The 19,983-nt window shown below is 36.7% G+C and overlaps 3 protein-coding genes and 2 long non-coding RNA genes across 5 annotated transcripts; 2 read left to right on the top strand and 3 right to left on the bottom strand.

Annotated features, from left to right (window-relative positions):
- Positions 1-1,810: 1,810 nt before the first annotated feature.
- LOC139784702 (uncharacterized) lies at positions 1,811-2,819 on the bottom strand. The gene is made up of 3 exons (XR_011721642.1): positions 2,441-2,819; positions 2,107-2,236; positions 1,811-1,993 (listed from the first exon to the last, which is right to left on the bottom strand). It is a non-coding gene; the product is annotated as an uncharacterized lncRNA (long non-coding RNA).
- A 4,960-nt stretch (positions 2,820-7,779) lies between these two features.
- On the top strand, positions 7,780-8,660 carry LOC139784698 (putative nuclease HARBI1). The gene has a single exon (XM_071723891.1). It carries the CDS (start codon positions 7,917-7,919, stop codon positions 8,487-8,489), a length of 573 nt encoding a protein of 190 aa, XP_071579992.1. The 5' UTR covers positions 7,780-7,916; the 3' UTR covers positions 8,490-8,660.
- Positions 8,661-8,719: 59 nt separating this feature from the next.
- LOC139784700 (uncharacterized) lies at positions 8,720-10,181 on the bottom strand. Its single transcript, XM_071723893.1, has 3 exons — positions 9,975-10,181; positions 9,682-9,869; positions 8,720-9,611 (listed from the first exon to the last, which is right to left on the bottom strand). Exons 1-3 carry the CDS (start codon positions 10,147-10,149, stop codon positions 9,315-9,317), a joined length of 660 nt encoding a protein of 219 aa, XP_071579994.1. The 5' UTR covers positions 10,150-10,181; the 3' UTR covers positions 8,720-9,314.
- Positions 10,182-13,913: 3,732 nt separating this feature from the next.
- Positions 13,914-15,551, top strand: LOC139784699 (uncharacterized). The gene is made up of 2 exons (XR_011721641.1): positions 13,914-14,844; positions 14,943-15,551. It is a non-coding gene; the product is annotated as an uncharacterized lncRNA (long non-coding RNA).
- Positions 15,552-15,762: 211 nt separating this feature from the next.
- LOC139784697 (uncharacterized) lies at positions 15,763-16,895 on the bottom strand. The gene is made up of 3 exons (XM_071723890.1): positions 16,587-16,895; positions 16,300-16,508; positions 15,763-16,222 (listed from the first exon to the last, which is right to left on the bottom strand). Exons 1-3 carry the CDS (start codon positions 16,870-16,872, stop codon positions 15,839-15,841), a joined length of 879 nt encoding a protein of 292 aa, XP_071579991.1. The 5' UTR covers positions 16,873-16,895; the 3' UTR covers positions 15,763-15,838.
- Positions 16,896-19,983: the final 3,088 nt, after the last annotated feature.

The following is a 19,983-nucleotide window of genomic DNA, read 5'->3' as shown; positions in this document are numbered from 1 at the left end:
TTTTAGAAACCCATTATTTTAAGGAGTTGAGAAAACCATTGAAAAATTGTACAGGCAATGGGTGTCTACTAAATGGTTACGCATTGCAGATCTTAACGGAAACGAAAAAGTTAAAGATGTAACAGAGAATCAGTAGATAGAGAAGATGAAAATGGTTTTTTACCAGGAAGTTGGAGAGCTGATGTACAGATTGGCACTGGTATAACAGATATAACTCGCTTAGGAAACAACTCTAGTACTCGTCAAGCTGTAGAAGTACGGGAAAAATTTCTTCATTATTTTAACAATGATGGAGCTGTTGATTGGCAACATCTCATGTATAAATAGAATTTAAAAAATTGTGTAATTACAAACATATACTGACTTATAATAAAATTATTGTGACTACATTTAGTTTTTAAATCAAATAAAAAATATGTGTATTAAAATTAATGTATTTACTAATAAATTAAAAAATAATTTTATTTATGATAATAGCTTTTTATGGAATATATATATTTGAACACAAAATATTATTAAATGCGTTCTTATAATTAATTTATATATAGATATAAACATAAACATATTAATATTTAAAATTTTGTAAGATATAAAAATAGTATTACTGAAAATAGTGCAACCGATACAAATAATTATACTTTTAAAATAAAACTTATAAACTTTCATAATTTCAAGTTTAACAAGCTAAACAAAAAAATAAAAAAAATGTATGAAAGAAAAATAAACAGTCTTTTCAAATAATTTTTATAATTACTCAGTTTATAAACTTAAGAAGTAAGTTAGCTCTTAATCTGTTTTTTAAATTAAATAATAAAATAAAAACTTTCATATAAACTGTCAAGTTTTACAAAATAACTAATAACTAAATAAAAATGTATAAAAAAGTATCAACAGTCTTTTTATAATTACTGAGTATTATAATTAAAAAACTTAAGAAGTTGATTATCTAATCTGCTTCATTTTCTACATTAAATAATAGTTCATAATTTTAAACATTGCTTTATTAGATTGTTTTTTATTTAGATTTCTTAACTTTTTGTCTATTGTTAAACAAAAAATTAGAAATCTCGTCTTTTTCTTTTAACTCAGGCATTGGTAGCAACGGTGGCTGCACAATTTGAGGTGACGGAATAGGCTTATGTAATGCTTCGGCAAGCATTTCGATGGATCACGTTTTTTCTTTTTGCCTGAAAAAATCAATTACTTATTAATTCAATTGTGTTTATAATAGCTTGATATTTCTTAATACTTTCATGATACAAAATATACTAACATTTATTAGATTCAACATCATCCGAAGAACGAGTCAAATCTTTCGATTGCAAGTCTGGATCATCAGGTACATTAGCATCTGGTTTCGTTGGTAATGTTAAATTGCTAATAGTGCTACATTAAAAAATAATATTTTAATTTAATTTTAATTTAATTCCAATTTATTATTATCAAGCTATTAATTACTTCTTAATTCCAAGATCAAATGAATCTTTTAAAAAGCTCATTTGTTCCATATGCCGCCACGGTTTGCCTTTTTTTGCTGCTTGTCACTTCTCCCTTTCTCTTTTGTAAGATAACTTCGGTATGTATCATATAAATTCTCCATTTTTGTTTTAATGTTGCTGTAGTGTATTGCTCTGAAAAAAGTTTAATGATTACAATTAATTTCTTTTAAAGTTACTAATTTTCTCAATTTTTCAATAAATGATATAATTTATTTACTGTTTTCCTTATTTCTGTTCATTAAGTCCGCTATTTCCTCCCAAAGTTTATCTTTTGCTGCTTTGTCCGTTGTAATGGTAACGTATTTTAAAATTCCACAAGGGAGGACGATCTTGGACTGCAGAAATTAATATTTCCTCCATTGATGCAATTAATGTAGTATCGTTACTTCTCTCTGTACTGGTGATATTAAAGATATTGACATTTTCCTTGTCAATTTCTTCAGTATCACCAGCACTTTCATTTTCACTAATTCTCGTAACGACTTGTCCATCAGCTAAAACAAATAAAAAAATGCACGCTTTACTAATTACATTAAAATTTAAATACAATAAAATTACTGTATTAATTACAGTAAAAATTTAAATAATAATATTTAATATTTCTTACATGTTTTAGGGTAAAACTGATTATTATCAGTAAACAAAACTTCCATATAACCTTGCACACAAAGATGACTTACTACATTTTCAAATGTACACTTTTCTTGGCATATGCCACATTCAAAGTTACGGTCATCCTAAAAAACATTAGATTAATATTTAATTCAGACGATATTTCTTTGCTTTGGTGATAAATTTTTATATTTTTAGCTTATTATGTTAAGATACATTTTATGAGTGTGCATCACATTTGAGGTTAGAATTGGTAATAGCTAAAGTAATAAAAGCATTATAAAGTAGATAAGCATATAAAGTATTTATAATTTCAATTGATAACTTACGTTTGATGAATTCATTTTTGATAATATCGTAAAGTAAATAATCTTATGATTTTCTGTTGTCTTGAGATCACAAAATTTGCTGACTTCAACATGCTTCAGCGAACATTCGCTAAAAGCTAAACAAATTCAGCGAACAGCGTTCATTCGCTGGCGAACTGCGAATGACCACGTGACCTCTATTCGCAGCGATTTTCTCGCTACATGAATTGGCACCTTAACACGCGATTTACATTATATACTTACGTTTTATGTTTTCCCTGTCGAAACAATTAAGTTAAGCGATATTTTATTGCATGCGGTATGATTAATATGTACGTACCGTTTATTATTATACTTACCTACCAGTCCATTGATTGGGCGAGACGATCCCACGAAGTCCGGGTACCTAAAAGAAAAGGATAATTAATAAAATTATTCTAGTAAATAGATACTTACCTGGCTACAGCGGGGAACGTCGCAATGACCATATTCGGTCACGCGGAAACGTTCCGAGTGACTTGTCGCGAACTTGCACATCGTGCGAATTGCGACGGCTGGCATTGGTTGCCGCATCGCGAAGATCGAAGCGAGAGCTCGTGTCCGCCGTCCAATCAGGAGTCAGTTTCTCACATCCCCGAGAGCTGAGCCAGCAAACCGGCTCAGTGAATCCTTATTGGTTCGACGATAAGGGGATCGTGTCGCTCTCCACCAATCAGCGACACGACATGCCAATAGCGTTGGCGCGCGTCGTACAACACCGTTCGCGCCCGAATAGGCGGCTCTACGCCTGCGCGTGCCCCAAAGTGGGAGAACGAGACCCGTTCCTCCCGGACAGTTCTTCGCGAGACTTCGGCGCGCTAACACCTTTGGTTTACCGCAGTAACATCCGATTCCGTTGAACTTATCGCGTTGTCCGCTAGCGATAGTAGCGTGAATAATAATTGTGTGAGCGTGATTGCGCGATAACGGGAAACACCGAGCGTGATTCACGAGACGACGCATAGTCGTAGAAAGCTCTCAATCGTCGGTTACGTGGTTCGACACGAGTGAACACGTCCGCGATTACATCGAGTACTGTATTCCAAGAACAATAAATTTGTTATTGTTTATAATAAAAAGTGAAACGTTTATTCGAGAGCCCGCGCATATCCTATCCACCGTAGAGTACATTCGCATAACCAGGGCGTGGCCCACGGCCTTGAACGCGTCCGCGACGTAAAAGACGGCAGCCATCTTGCTGGAAGGAAGGATCGGGGCGTTATTCCAACAAGGCTTTCTGTATTGATGTCTGAAAATACAGTGGCGACCGTAATTCCAGCCCAAGTAGTAAGTGGCTATTATATTGATTTTTATCATTCCATTCGTTGTTCCGGTCACACCCTAACCTTGGAATCGCAGGTTAAACCTGTGGTTCCGCAAACGAGCCGAGACAGCACCGGCAGGGCAGCTACAATGTCCCAGCCAACCAGGGAGAACGAGAAGGTGCTTGCCAGTGGAGGAGAGCCGGCAGAGCTGCCACACGGGGTAAAAGAAGCGATCGACGAGGCAGAAGCAGAGCTAGAGGGAGGCCCGCTCGCAGACGAGGGCCTGACAATAACAGACCTCTTTGAGGAGGTGTCCGAGGACGAGAAGATGCAGAACATCCTGACGGTGGGCACGGAACAGCCCGCTGGACTGACCACATTTCCAGAGAGCCAGCAAGTAGCGGCCGAGGTGGAGGTGCAGCAGGTGCACACGAGAGCCGAGTCCCGGGCAGAAAGCGAGAGCCAAGAGCTACACCCACGGGTGTAAAAGGGAGTAACGCGTCGCATCCCTTATTAGAATTAAAAATAGAATTAGAATTAAGTCATATAAGGTAAAAGTACCAATAACTGCCCACTTAAGGATACGAAGAAAATAAATCTTAAATCTAATACATAAAATTAATTTTATGCTACAAAAAACTTTTTTATTTAGGAAGTTATAACTATTTTCTGCTGAAACGAGTTAAAAAAAGTGATATTTTTTGCGGTATTTTATTTAAATTAAATAAAATGTAGTAGACATCGATGTACCAATACATGACCAGCCAAATGCGATTGTCCCCGCGTCCAAATTATGAGGTCCTAGTAACTGGCCATGACTTTTTAAGTGTATTAAAATAATTTTAATGAAAGGAATTTTATTTTGCCAGAGTAAAAGCAAGAAGAAAATAATATATAAGTTTAATAAAAAAACATTAGAAAAGTTAAAAATATAAAAATATTAGATAAAGAAATGCTTAAGAGGTTAGAAATATAAAGTCTTAAAAAAGTTTTTACAGTCTAATAAATAATTTATTTTTATTATTAATGTTTTAAATAAATAAATTTACTTATTATTAATTAAAAAATGGTTTACAATCTAATAAATAATTATTTTTACTACTAATTTAATAATTAGATTTAACTCACTTAAACTTTAAAAGTTTAATACAACACATTTTAACAGACTATTTGTAATAGTTGCTGATGTCCTTTTATCAGAAAAGGATCATAATTATAGTGGTAACATAGGTGGTAATATAGTACAATACCTTTAGCATTTACTGTAAACAAAATAGTTATGCTTTCTTTCTCATCATCATGTACCTACAATTTTATAAAGACTTTGATCCTTATAAGCCAATACACTGTCTGCCTTTGAAACTAAAAAAAAAGAAGTTTTATCTAACAAATACTTTTGATAGATGGATGTCCAGTAGGTTTAACTTTTGTAAATGTTCTTTCACTTCTCTGAATTAATTCTTAAAATATCTTTTGTTGCTGATGCTCAATTCATTGTAAAATTTTTAGCGATTCTTGGAGTCACATCTGGATGTCTCCTTATTATCCTTTAAAGAAGACTCAGTGATAAGTTTCTGCACACACTGAAGAAGTTGACTGAATTTTCTATTGCAGCCAAAGAGGTTTCCCTGTAACAAATCTCAACATCTTCAGTGTGTGCGAACTTAATTATCACTGCGTCTCCTTTCAAGGATAACAAACCAGGCAGACACTGGTAGGGAAAGTTTTTGTCGTAGACATCCAGATATGACTCCAAGAATCGCTCAAAATTTGACAATAAATTGAGCATCAGCAATAGAATTAAGATGTTTTAAAGAATAATTCAGAGAAGTGAAAGAACATTTACAAAAGTTAAACCTACTAGACATCCATCTGTCAAGAGTATTTGTCAGATGAAAGTTATTTTTTCTTGGTTCCAAAGGCAGACAGGCAAATAACTTACAATTTGAGGTTATGTATACTACAAGTCAATAAAAATGAACGAAAGAAATGCATAAAACAGGAAAATATACAATTTAGTATACTATCATTATAAGTAATGTTTACAAATAAATATACTTACAAATTTCGTACAGAAAACTTAAAAACAAAGCACAAAAACTCGAGCGCGTTGTTGCGGCTAGGTACTAGGACATACAAGTAAGCACTTGAGATGACAGTTCGCCCAATAACTGGACAGCCGGCTAGTTTTCGGGCAGGCAAGATTATCACGTTACCGATTCATAGCCATGTAAATTTTTATTGAAAAAACAATTTAAATGAGCAATTTTTATTTTTTATTTATTATAAATATTCTTAAGATTATATAGAAACTTTATTTATGCAGAAATATCTAATATTATGATTATTATCATCTTAACAAATATCACACATTCCTTAGCCATATCTTAAGGAATCTATGAAGACTCACGGTGCATTTGACTACGATATTTCAAACAATTTTTTAAATATTTTAAACAAAATGTTTAGTGGCATAATTTTTTATATAAGACACTGAATAACCAAATAACATAAATCAGTAAAAATATTTCTTTTCTTTATGTATATAGCTTAATAAAAATAAAATGTCCGTCAATGGCCAGGTAAAGGGACATGGTCCGTCATTGGTACTTTTACCTTAATAGTATTCACGATTGATTTTTAACGTCTTACAAAAGTTTTAGACGCATGTCAAGTGCCAGTATTGGCGAAAGTCTATTTCGAGTTCAATATACCAGAGTTTATTTAGATAAGGCAGAAAGCCGATTTTTATAATGATTTATATGTTTTATAGCAATACAATTTAATAAATAAGATAGCGTTAACGAGATAAGAGAAACACATGTACACCTTGTTACACTTACATACACTTAAACGCTAGAAACTGCGGTACTAAAATAAAAGATACACTTTGTTACACTAAGAACAGACATAAAACTACAATACTTACCTTAATTACAATTCCAATTCGCAAAGCGACAAGTTCAACGTAAAGTAGAGATAAATTCATTAGAGATGCCTTCAGATAAATTTTACATAATTATTACAACATTTATTCTCATTTTATTTACAATCTTTATAATATACATGATTCTTTACTATACGCGTCTAAAAATACGTCCGAGCCATATCACATGCCATTATGCAGTTCAAAGAATATCTTATAGTATCATTTATTATATTTTTCCCATTAATAACAAGCTTACCAGATGTGAACATGATAATTACACTTTTCACACTTTTTACACTATACATCCTATTATTGAGCACACAAGAAGATCCCTGAAGGTGCAACACTTTTACACCAAGTACATGTCATTAACACGCAAACGAGAGGACCACCGAGAGGTGCAACACTTTCTACACTATCTACACCGACATCTTAAGATTAAGGCCCGGTTTCACCAACGTGATTTAATCTAATCGGTCGATTAAATTGGTCACCAGAATTGCCAATAGCAAGACTTCAAAAACGAACGTGTTCTTAACCTATTCTTGTCGCGTATACAAGCATTATAACCGTGAAAGTGGAAATAAGGGTTGAATTATCATATAAAATGAATAATATATTTGATATAATTAATAATTACGGGAATATTAACAACGTTATGGACTTCTTAGACTACGACAAATACGATGATGATAATCCTGAAAGAAATGCAAGAAGAGAACGTATATTTCAACCACGTATTAATTATTTTGACGTTTTAAATGACAAACTTTTCGAAGAAAGATTTAGGATATCAAAACCGGTCTTCACAATAATTCTACAAAGAATTGAACATGTAATACGACATGCCAGCGATCGTTATGTACATTTATAATGTTTAAATTATAATTATATTTTGGAGATACTTTAATATTATGTTATACATTAACAGGAATAATCCTATTCTTCCTGAGATCCAATTAATGGTTGCCTTAAGATTTTATGCAAGTGCATCTTTCTATATGGTTATTGGTGATTTTTCTGGAATTAGCAGAGCTAGTGTCCACAGAATTGTGCATCGTGTGTCTAATGCTATTGCTGCATTAAAAGATGAATACATAAAGCTCCCTTCCACACATCAGGAAATTGTAGAAAATGAAACACAATTTTTTAAAATAGCTAAATTTATCCATGTGATGGGGTGTATAGATTGTACACATATAAAGATCCAATCATGTGGTAAGAACATTTGTACTATAGTATATAAACGTTTGTATTTTGTACAATGTTTCTTTGTTTTCTAGGAGGAGAAGATGGTGAAGTATATCGCAACAGAAAGGGATACTTTTCTATAAATACACAAGTAGTCATAAATGCAAAGTTTGAAATTATAGATATAGTTGCTCGTTGGCCAGGATCTGCACACGACTCAACTATTTTTGACCATTTAAGAATTAAAACTTTATTTGAAATGGGCAGATTCGGCGACAGTGTACTCCTCGGAGATTCTGGATATCCAACTTTGCCATATTTAATGACTCCTTTATTAAATCCCACAACAGCAGCAGAGCATCTATATAATGAATCTCAGATTCGAACTCGTTCAACAGTTGAACGATGTTTTGGGATGTGGAAACGAAAATTTCCTGTATTAGCGATTGGAATGCGTTTTAACAGGATTGAAAAGGCACTTGTTGTTATTGTAGCAACAGCTGTTCTACACAACACTTCCATACAAGAAAGATTTGAAAATCCAAATGTTGATGCATATAATGCTATCCAACAATTGCACAATGCTAACGCTATAAATATTCATGATCAGCGGCAAAATTTATTTCTGGACTATTTTCATAGGTAATATGCATTTATTATTAAAAATAATGCAATTGAGGCAATATTTTAATCAACACTTCAATAATTTCAGATTAATTTAAACCGTATTATAAGATACTTAAGTCTCAAGGCAGCACTGAATCAATAGATGTGAAATATGATACTAAGTATAGTGCTCTCTCAGAGTTAATAACAGAACGCAATAATAAGAGTATTTTCCACTATCTTAGAATAAGTAATAACTAAAACAAAATAATAAAATAATATGTGTATGGCGTTTTAATTTTTACAAAAATAAATACATGTTTAACGCATTCTTAGTGTTTCTTGACATACATATGTTACTAGGTTAATAGAACAAAAAATAAATCTATACAAATAAACGTAAATATGCAAACAATAACATTTACGTAAAGAATATTTTTTGTAAAAAAAGTAACTTAAATTTCTCAAATAATGAACAACCTCATGTAAAGACTAATACTAGTACATATGTAAGTAATATTTGCGAAAGTTTGTTATAAATGAAAAAGCGTTCTATTACTTAAAATATTTTAATACAGTCTTATATTAAAGCTAACTGTATCGTGAAACTATTTTAAGACTGTTACTTATAAGACTGACTCATGGTTTTCAACCATATAAAAGGAAAAGTTCTAATTAAAATATACTTAATTTTATAAAGAAATAAATCTAAAGAAATATATTGCGAAAAATAAAGTTTAGCATTTTGGTTTAAGTTTACAGAAATAAGTACCTCTACTTTTCCTCTTTCTCCGTTTCCTTTCTAAGTGACATTTTTAATATTTTCATTTTTAGCTGCTCTTGTTCTAATTTCTGTTTCAATATTTCAACTTCGTAGATATTTTTGACTTCTATAGGTACTTGATTTTAAAGTGTTTGTTAAGTCAATTTTTGCTTTTTTTAATTCACAGCTTTCTTGATATGTTCGTTTCTTACATCTTCCTTCTATTGATGTCACCACATTTTCCTTTAAAGGAAGACTTTTCTCTGAATGAATACTGTTACTTGAAGAACAACTGTCCTGTAAAGGAAGACTTTCCTTTAAAGGAGTACTTATTTTTGATCTTAAATTTTTAATACTGCAACCCTGCCAGTTTTTAATATTATCATTTTTCTGCAAATACTAAAAATTTATAGCATATAAATTAGTGAAAATTCGTATACATTGCATATCTTAGTAACAGTTTACTTACTGTAAACACTTCAACTGGATCATCACAACTATTGTCATCTTGTAATATTTCCTCGACAGTAGCGTTTTTATTAATTGTAATAGCATCAGAATCAAACGGATTGCATAATCCAGATACTGCGGCTTTTGTCATAATTTCTCGAACTTGTTCTAATAAAGGATTTGGTTTTATACTTGGAAGACCTCCACCTACAAATAAAATAAGGATTTAATCTACATAGCTAATACAATACAAAAAAACAATACAAAAAAATAAAAATTACAAAAACAATACAATACAATAAAAACTTTTACCTGTTTTATACAATTCTCTCTGTAGCTGTGCACAATATTTTTTGGTGTCTCTTTTTAAATTATCCCAACACAGACGTAAACATCGTTCTGTTCGTTGCTGTATTTCTGGTTTATTTTTATTAAAATTTATAGTTACGTTGGCCCATGCTTCTTCTTTTTCTCTATTACTCGTCATATTAGTTACTTTATTTTCAATTATATGATGATATGTTGTGTGACGTTGCAGTTTCGCTGCATCGTTGCAGCGCCCCGCCGCCGTCACAAGGCGCGGGTTTCGCGACCTTTTTCACGCCCGAGGACGGTTCAACGAATCGATACGAGATCTCCAGGGGCATATTGTAATCGCGTTGCCTATTCTGATCCTTTTTGTTTTATTTTGTATCATTTGCGTGGCGCCTCACCGAGCCGAAGACCGGAGTTTCCTGAGAGGATGCAGAGGATCGCGGAAAACGGAGTCGACGAGAAAGATAACGGCGAGAGATCGGACGACGGCAAGCGGATCGAAACGACTCGCGGGCCGCCGAGAGCGACGGAGCGCAGGAAAACACGCGCGCGGCGCGTGACACAGCGGCGGGCGGACCCATAATGGCAGAGCCCCGGGACGCCGGGGCTAAATCCGCTAATCTGCCCTCCTCACACTGCTGACCGGATTCCGGGATAGGTGGCCACCATTCCCGAACCGAAAAGGAGGAATACGGAGGCAGACACGTCCCGTCCGCCGCCGGGAAGAATCCCGAAAAATTTGCCGCGCGAGCGAAGGGCCGTTTGGCGCCCTGCGGAAAGCCGTAATTCACGGCCCTACGCACGAATCCGCCGCGAGCCTGCGAGCTCACCCCTCATTGGTCCGCGCTCCAACGTCGCGGGGCCGCGTACGCCCGGGGTGGGGTGCGCTATCGATTCCGCCATTGAGCGAAATTTCGGGAGCATTCGTGAATCGTCCTCGATAACCGACGCACGTCAAAGGCCAAGTCGCGATATTCTCTGCGCGTTAAGTCGCATTTTGGGGAGCTGAGTACGACGTCCGGCTGCTCTCGTTACGACCCTTGGGACGACGGCGAGGACCCCCGGGAGAGAATCTGCCTACGGTGAGGTTGCCTCGGTAACGTTTATGTAAAGCCACGACACCGCTCCCCGGGTCGCGCTCTCGCTCGGGAAAATTCGCGATATCTAGCGTATTCGCCGACAAGGCGTATTTAGCGATCGATAGCGAGAGCGAAGGGCACCGGAATGGTCTCGTGGCCGTGGGATCGCGATCGAAATCTACGAACCTCTGGAGATTGCGGTAGGCGCGTCGATGACGACGTTCGATATAGCGAATACGCCATTTCTCGCGCCCTTCGCGTTCACGACCGCGTGTCTCGTTATGCGTAGGATTTCGCCCGGTCGAATCTTAGATTCTGCACGCGTAATTAATGGCGTCAGAGGGATATTCGCGTTGGTTTAATTGCGTTACTCACGATTCGCGTTCGGACATTTAGAGTATCCTCGCGATATCGGCTGCGTTGAGATGTTATTCGCGGTAGGATGTGGATCGCCTTAAGATACCATTCGCGTCGACCTAATGTTGTGTCTCGTTATTACTCGCGGTAATTCCGTAATTTTTCTCGCGTTAATTCGAGTATTTCGCGTTATGCCGAGTGTCTCGGCGCATCATTTTTCGCGTTGGACGATCGCTGACGATCGCGGGTGTTTCGTTCGATCAGAGTCGCGTGCGTAATCTCAGTTCTTGCGTTAGGATAAATTGGTCATTTCGCGTTAGTTATAGTATTGTTCGCGGTAATTCCGCATATTTTCTCGCGTTAGTTTAGTATTTCGCGTTATGTCGAGCGCCCCGGCGCCTTGTTCTTCGCGTTAGGATGTCCTTGGCGATATCTCATGTTGCGTTCGTTCCTTCTTGCGTTGGGACGTTATTCGCGTCACGTTTATTCTCTGCGTTAGACTAAGACTATTACCGGCGTTAGATTAAGATTACTACTTGCGTTAGAATAAGATTATTTGGCGACAGAATCTCTGCACGGGTTTGGACCGTGCGCTCACGCGCTCCGAGCGTGACGCACTATCATTTCGCGGCATTTCACGCTATTATTTCGCGTTTATTCCAGTTACGTCGTATTCGGTCGTAATTTTTACCGATACTCTATATTATTTATCCGCGTCATATTCTACTGTTATTATCTGTGAAATTCTATGATCTCGATGATTTTGTAAGTTTAGTTCTCTTCTCGCGTTATCTTGCTTACTAACGGCGCCTTCCGCGCGTTTACTGAGTTAACGTAAATTTTCGTTTATTTCTGGCGTCCGCGTTATCATAATTGGTTATTACAAAATCTGACGCCCGCGTTATCAATCACATATTTGTTTTGGTTCGATTAAGAGACGCATTTATTGTTCATCCGAAGATTATCACAGAATAAATGTTATTCTTTACTTGTTAATGGCTTGAGTTACGATATTCTTTATTAGGCGTCACCCCGCCGAATACCGCGCTGCCCTCCATCAACCCCGCCCTGCTATTAGGTCGAGCTAGCCATTCCCTCGCACAACCGACTTATTTCGTTTTGCGTCTCGTTTTTGGTTTCTCGCGATTTCGCGGACGCGAATTTACGCGTCTGGCGCCCAACATTAGAAATCGTTTCGTGGAGTGTCGGAGGTGCGAGAGAATCACCGGAGAGGCCTACCATCCTGCTCTCCTTTCCCCTTTTGATCCGGCACACGTCCCGGACCGCTCCGGGAGTGAAAAAGTCGTGACAGTTGATAATTCTTTTACCAGTTGTAATTTTTCATCTTTAGTAAAATTTTTGCCTCGTATTTTATTTTCCTTGTTCATTTTCTGAAAGTATAATTTTTTAATGAAAAATATAATACTTATAATTTATAATTATGTAATACTTTTAACTGCAGTTATTCATTTTACATACTTTGTTATTATTATCTTCTCTCCGGCAATACACGGTTCTTCACAGCAAGTCGCCATCCACGGACCTTGCTTCACAGAAAGAAAATAGGTTAAGATCAGTTTTATTATGTTCAGCAGTTGGCAACTCTGACAGTTAATCGACCGATTAGATTAAATCACGTTGGTGAAACCGGGCCTAAGGCCCAGTTCAACAGTGGCCAGTTAGCTTAACTAGTAGTTAAGTAGTGATGCCAACCACTGAAACAAAAATCGGTGAGCTGTTTATAAGGTTAGATTTTAACAAAATTCGGTGAGCTGTTTACAAGGTTAGATTTTAACAAAATTCGGTGAGCTGTTTACAAGGTTATTTTAACAAAATTCGGTGAGCTGGTTTACAAGATTAGATATTGACAATATTAAAAATATATAAATTTTGTAAATAAATGTGATTTATTTTTACTATATTTAATATTTTTATTCCATTTTTTCATTATTATATTAGCAAAAGTATATATATTGTTTAATTATTGTTTTTTTGCTGTTAATAAAAATAGAAAATAACATTCTGAGAATACTGCAATATAACGTCGTATTAAAATGTAATAGTCAGTTTCAATTGTATTTTGGAGAAACAGCATGAATGGATGTAAAAATTAATTTGTAACAAAAAATTTGAAAATGTATTATATTTTTTAGTATCAGCATGCAAAGACTGTGGGATTTATTATATAATAAGGATGACGATGAGGAAATGGAGCAAGTCGCAAGAGTTCCAAGAATTTTGCATTTACAACATAGAATTAGACTGCGCATCAATTATTTTGAGGAATTAGATGAAAATGCATTTGTTGATCGTTTCCGATTATCAAAGCAGAGTGCTACTATGTTGCTCAATAGGATTCATCACCAATTAGAACCTTTTACTGACTGGTATGTATATAAAACTATAAACATATGGTTCTATGATAAAATGCTTGAAAAGTATTTGACTTAATAATTCATTATCTTCAATAATGATATTTATTATCTTATATATGGGGCATTCTTTCTCAACGAGAGACCCCCCGCCCCCAAAGTTGGTTTTGACGTAAAGAGTTCTAATATGGCTTAAAATTTAGGTAATTATATCTACTTTTAAATGCAAAGTGGCAAAATAAAAAATTCAAGATGGCCGATCCAATATGGCGGACAATGTACATAAAATTGCTTAAATTCGCTTGAAACTCGTTACTCGGGGGTTTTTGGTGTCGCTGAACACGAATCTGACATTAGATTTTCAAAATTCAAAATGGCGGATCCAATATGGTGGACGATTTTTTAAAATTATATCGAATTCACATGAAAATTTTTACACGGGGGTTTTAAGGTGATTGAATAGAAATGTGACATAAGCTATTCAAAATTGAAACAAAGGCGGATCCAACACAATGTTCCCAAAGCATAATAAATAGCAAGACAAGTTTTTAGTCCAAAAAGCAAAGGCAAAGCAATATGAAAGTTCAGGCAGTGAAGGCAAGACTGGCCTGGAGCGACTCATGACTCCACCATATTCAATAATTCGCGAATAAAAGCTTTATTTGAAGCTGGGAGATTTGGTGATGGAATTTTACTTGGAGATTCCGGTTACCCAAATCTGCCCTATCTCATGACACCTCTGAATAATCCAGTGACACCTGCTGAACAATTATATAATGAAGCTCAAATTCGCACACGGTGTGTAGTACAACGCACATTCGGCATATGGAGTCGAAAATTTGCCGTACTCAACATCGGTTCTCGTTTCTTTACTGTTGAACGAACATTACCAGTAATTGTAGCGACCGCGGTACTACATAACATCGCAAGGCAAGCTAGGTCGCCAGATCCACTGATCAATGAAATCGTGTACGATAAGATACCACAGATTCGCGATATAGATTTGCCTGGCGAAAGGAATGATGCGAGACAACATATGATAGACAATTATTTCCAGAGGTAATCATACTATACAATTGATATAGCATAAGTATATATTTTTATTTCTATTTTTGTTTAATCAGATATTGTGAAATAACGCATTAATAATTTTGCAGCTTATTATAATGAACAAACGGAGACGCAAAGTCATATGGAAAACCTGTTTCTATTAACACAGCTCATATTTTTTATTTATTAAAAATATATATATACGCAATGACAAGAATTAAAAAAAAAATAACTTAATATACGTCATTGATCGCACAAACGTTGTTTTTATATTTCTATTAACACAGTTCACAATTATTGTCATGAAATATATGTATATGCGTAATCAATGACAATAAAAAAAAATAAAATAACTTAATGCATCATTAATCGCATAGCCACATCGTTTTAACATTTTTATTGACACAGCCCACAATTATTGTCATGAAATATGTACATATATGCGTAATCAATGACAATAAAAAAATAAAATAACTTAATGCATCATTAATTGCATAGCCACATCGTTTTAACATTTTTATTGACACAGCCCACAATTATTGTCATGAAATATGTACATATATGCGTAATCAATGACAATAAAAAAATAAAATAACTTAATGCATCATTAATCGCATAGCCACATCGTTTTAATATTTTTATTGACACAGCCCACAATTATTGTCATGAAATATGTACATATATGCGTAATCAATGACAATAAAAAAATAAAATAACTTAATGCATCATTAATCGCATAGCCACATCGTTTTAACGTTTCTAGTGACACAGCCCACAATTATTGTCATGAAATATATGTATACGTGTAATCAATGACAATAAAAAAAATGAAATAACTTAATGCATCATTAATCGCATAGGTACATTGTTTTCTATTGACACAGCCCACAATTATTGCCATGGAATACGTACTAAATTACTAAATTAACAAAAAACTAAACATAAATTAATTTCTCTTATCACCATCAGTACGTTTTTTTGCCCGTTCATATGTACATGTAGGTTAAAGAAGAATCTCTTCTGAAGATTCAGATGACAACATACTATCTAAATAGGAAGAAACAGGCTCTCCTCTATTCGCCTTTCTACATTTTATTTTAAGTAATTTAACTGCAAGTTGCTCTTTTTCGAGTTTTCTTTTTAGTATTTTTGTTTCAATTCGCTGCTTAGCTTCAATGTTCTTCAGCATTAACTTTGCTAGTGCTGTTTTTGTCTCCATAAGATTCAATGTTTCTTCGTTGGAACTGTTTGACTCGACCGTTTTTGGGCACTTATATTTACACTGGATACCTTTTTTTGCATTGGAAAGCGGAGGACTGATGATTGTTTTCAATTTTTGAGGATTATATTCCGCCCAACTGTTCAATTCTCTGCTTTTTACTAAATGCTAAAAATTATTGTATCTCATTAAAATAGTATAAGTTTCTATATGTAAAACAAGAATAAACAAAAATATTGACAAACCTGAAAAACACTTGTGTGATTTGGATCATCATTCTCATCATCATCTAGTAGATTTATTACAGTTGATGTTGATGGTGTTCCTACATCATTCGATTTGGGTGTTGGTTTGTCAGAATCGAACGGATTGATCAATCCATCGATGGATGGCCCAATTATTTCATAAATGGCATCGGCCACAACATCAGTCACAATATTTGAGGATCCACCACCTAACAAATATATATGATAAAAATAAATGCTTGCTCGTAATCAAAAGCGCCTAAATAATTGAATGTTAATTAAATTACCTGTGAGATATGTTTCTCTTTTATTTTTTGCATACAACTTCTTGGCGTCCTTCTTAGCATTGATCCAGAAGTTTTTTATGTTTCCTAAGTCGCGAGGGCGACAATTGCTTTGCTGATTATACTCGTCTAATATCTTGAGCCAAGCCTCTTCTTTGTCTCTAACACTCACAGCATCAGTCCGCTTATTTTCTATTATCAATTTATATTTTTTTATTAATGATACAAGTATCAGTTTTTCATCTTGAGAAAAATTTGGTGCTCGTATTCGGTTTGTTTTGATATCCATTTTCGTTATACGATGAGATATCGTAATGAGAAAAAGCTGGAAATTAATTATTTCAGTGTTCAATATATATGTGTATATATTGTCAATATTTCACTTAAATGTATTTTGCGAAAATGCAACTTGTCAAAATCGGTCAAAATCTAACCTTATAAACAGCTCACCGATTTTTGTTTCAGTGGTTGGCATCACTACTTAACTACTAGTTAAGCTAACTGGCCACTGTTGAACTGGGCCTAAGCGTGCGAGAGGAGCCAGCGACGGCTCTACACTTTTTTACTACACTTTTAGCACTTTAGGTGCAGATTTCATCAAGTTAATGGAATTTTCATTTATTTACAAACATTTATGATTTTCGATATAAAAAACAGTCAATTGGAGCAACTCCAGGATAAAAATATTAATTTTATGATTTATAATACACTTTACAATTATGTCAAAGATTAACTTACACTTTCTTACACTTTATTGTACTGGTTACACTTTATGACGGCCTTAAGCCGATTTGATTATTTGAAAATGATTTTAACACTTATATACTATTCCCTATCGAATTAAGATTAAATTACGATATATTATGCGTGCGATAGATTTAAGTTCATTATACTTACCTTTGATACTTACCATTACATTCGCCGGTTACGGTGTTGAGATGGGACGATTCCACGATGACCTGGGTACCTGAAAAAGAAGAGTAGATTAATAATGGGTAAAATTACCTGTGAATACTTACCTAGAGTCGTGAGTCGTTATTGTGACTTTTCGAGAGTCACTCGGTGCAAATCGAGTGACTCCTTTAGCGCGTTACGCGAGTTACGTCCGTGCAGCGACGTGATTGGTTCACGCACGGCAGAGCGAGCGAAAGCCAATTCACGTTGTTGCACTTACGAGTGACACTTTACGGAAAAGGTGCTGAGCCATGACATCGGCTCAGCGCGTCAATAGGAACAGAGTGCAGATGGAATCGTACCGTCGACACCCTGCGGTACGATTGGTCAATGAGCAGGCCGTGCTAGCCAGCAGCTTCGCGCCTAAATCAGAGACACCGCACGTGCGCGGATATAAAGCGGGAGAGTAAAAACCGTTCCTCCTGGACAGTTCTTCGTGAGATTTCGAAGCGTTAACACGTATCGGTTGCGCGTAATAATTCGAACTGCGAGTTCTTATCCCGTTGTCCGCTAGCGTCAGTAGCGTGATTATTGTTAATTTATCGACATTTAGTGCGCAATAACGGGAATTTGGCTTTCCACGCGCCTACTAATTAGCACATACAGCGGTAGCGACGATTCGAGAACACTCGACGGAATTCACGCGATCGAGCGAACGCGTCCGCATTCCGAAGTGTTACATCTTGAAATATATTATTGTTATTTGTTTATAATAACGAAAGACTCATTATTCGCGGCCCCAGTGAATATCCTATCCACATTACCGTAGAGTACGCTTCGCATAACAAGGGCGTGGCCAACGGCCTTGAACACGTCCGCGACGTAGAAGACGGCAGCCATCTTGCTGAAAGGAAGGACGGGGCAACGCAGTTACGCAGGCTTTCTGTATTTATGCTCAAAATACAGCGGCGACCGTATTTTCAGCCCGAGTAAGTGGCTTGATAAATATTTTCTTAGAATATCATTCGTTGTTCCGGTCACAACCTTGCAGCCGTACACTTCGGGTAAGCAGCCGAGAGCGGGTGAAAGCCCGCAGGGAACGAGCCAGCGGACCCAGGGACCGGCGGAGCGAGCGGAGATAACGGCCGGACTCCCGGGCAGCGGACGGAGCGAAAATACTCGCGAATTATTTTATGTTCGAGTTAAGAAAAGACGGCGCCTGCGCGACGGCAAACGCATAAGGTGCAAAATAAGAATAAATCTCCCGGCGAGTACGAAAGAGGGACTCGTCGTGAGGAGTAGGCGTCGAATCCAGGCGATCATTCGGGCTATCCATTTTCCTTTAAGAATAAGACCGCGTCATGCCCATATGGCTATTTCTTTCTTTAAATATAAAATAGCGTTATGCCCATATGGCTATTTCTCTCGTTAGATTAAAACAGCGTTAAGCCCATATGGCTATTTCTTTCTTTAGGTATAAGATTCGCGGAAGGCCCGAATGGCCATGTTATTCTAAGACATTATTCTCATTGTTTTGACACACCGCCGATCAATAAAAGATATTTATTTTGACGGTTCACCAAAGACTTATATTTAGTTTCGTGCACAAAGGTCGGTGCGATAGGTTAAGTGCGTAAGCGGTAAACCGCGACAATCTCTAGAATCAGGGGCCCGGAGGAGCATCCCCCGGACCTGGTATACACGTCCACTGGGTCGGCATCATCGTCAGACCAAGTTCCCGGGAAAAACGGTTTCTCCAGGAACAAAGGTCTTTATCCATCTTCCGAGAACCTGGGACACCCTCCCAGGGGGTCGGCGTCATCGTCAGACCAAGTTCCCGGGAAAAACATTTCCTCCAGGAACAAAGGTCCTTATCCATCTTTCGAGGACCTGGGACACCCTCCCGGGGGGTCGGCGTCATTGCCAGACCAAGTTCCCGGGAAAAACATCTTCCCCAAGAACGAAGGCCAGGAGAGGCATTATAAGCACCCCAGCAGGGCACCCGAGGGGTCGGCGTCAACGGCCGACAATCGAAAGATCACCTGGACATCATCTACGGGAAATTAACCCGGAATCGTCATCAAGGGCATCTCCAAGGAGCTGCGCACGGGTCGGCGTCAACGACATTAAAGATTTCCAAAAGGTGAAAACCTGATGCATCGGGGTCAACGGCGGAAGGTTCGCGCACTGCGTTGCGCGTGGAAATTTCCACGGGAACCTTCTGGAACAATCGCGAAGGCGAAATGCGCAATAGGGCATGCGGCGAGGGCGTGATAGTCATGTTGTTTTCGCGTGATCGCGCCGAGCGTACGTGTCGAATACAATAGGCGAAAAGCGAAAGTTCGGGAGTGAGAACGACTCGGCATAGTGGGGAGGCGAAGCGAGAGCCATTGCTCGAGGCAGTCTCTCGGGTATAGCCGTAGCAAAAAGACGTATCACGCTCTATACTCACAGCATACGTGTTATACTTAACAACCGGGAACTCCCGCGTACTATCGCGTAAAAT

This window comes from Temnothorax nylanderi, unplaced genomic scaffold, assembly GCF_030848795.1.
Source record: "Temnothorax nylanderi isolate EJ_2023f unplaced genomic scaffold, tnyl_v1.0 TNYL_tig0663_pilon, whole genome shotgun sequence".
Classification (NCBI taxonomy): Eukaryota; Metazoa; Arthropoda; class Insecta; order Hymenoptera; family Formicidae; genus Temnothorax; species Temnothorax nylanderi.
Note: the sequence above shows the minus strand (reverse complement) of the source record. Positions and strands in the feature narration are given on the sequence as shown.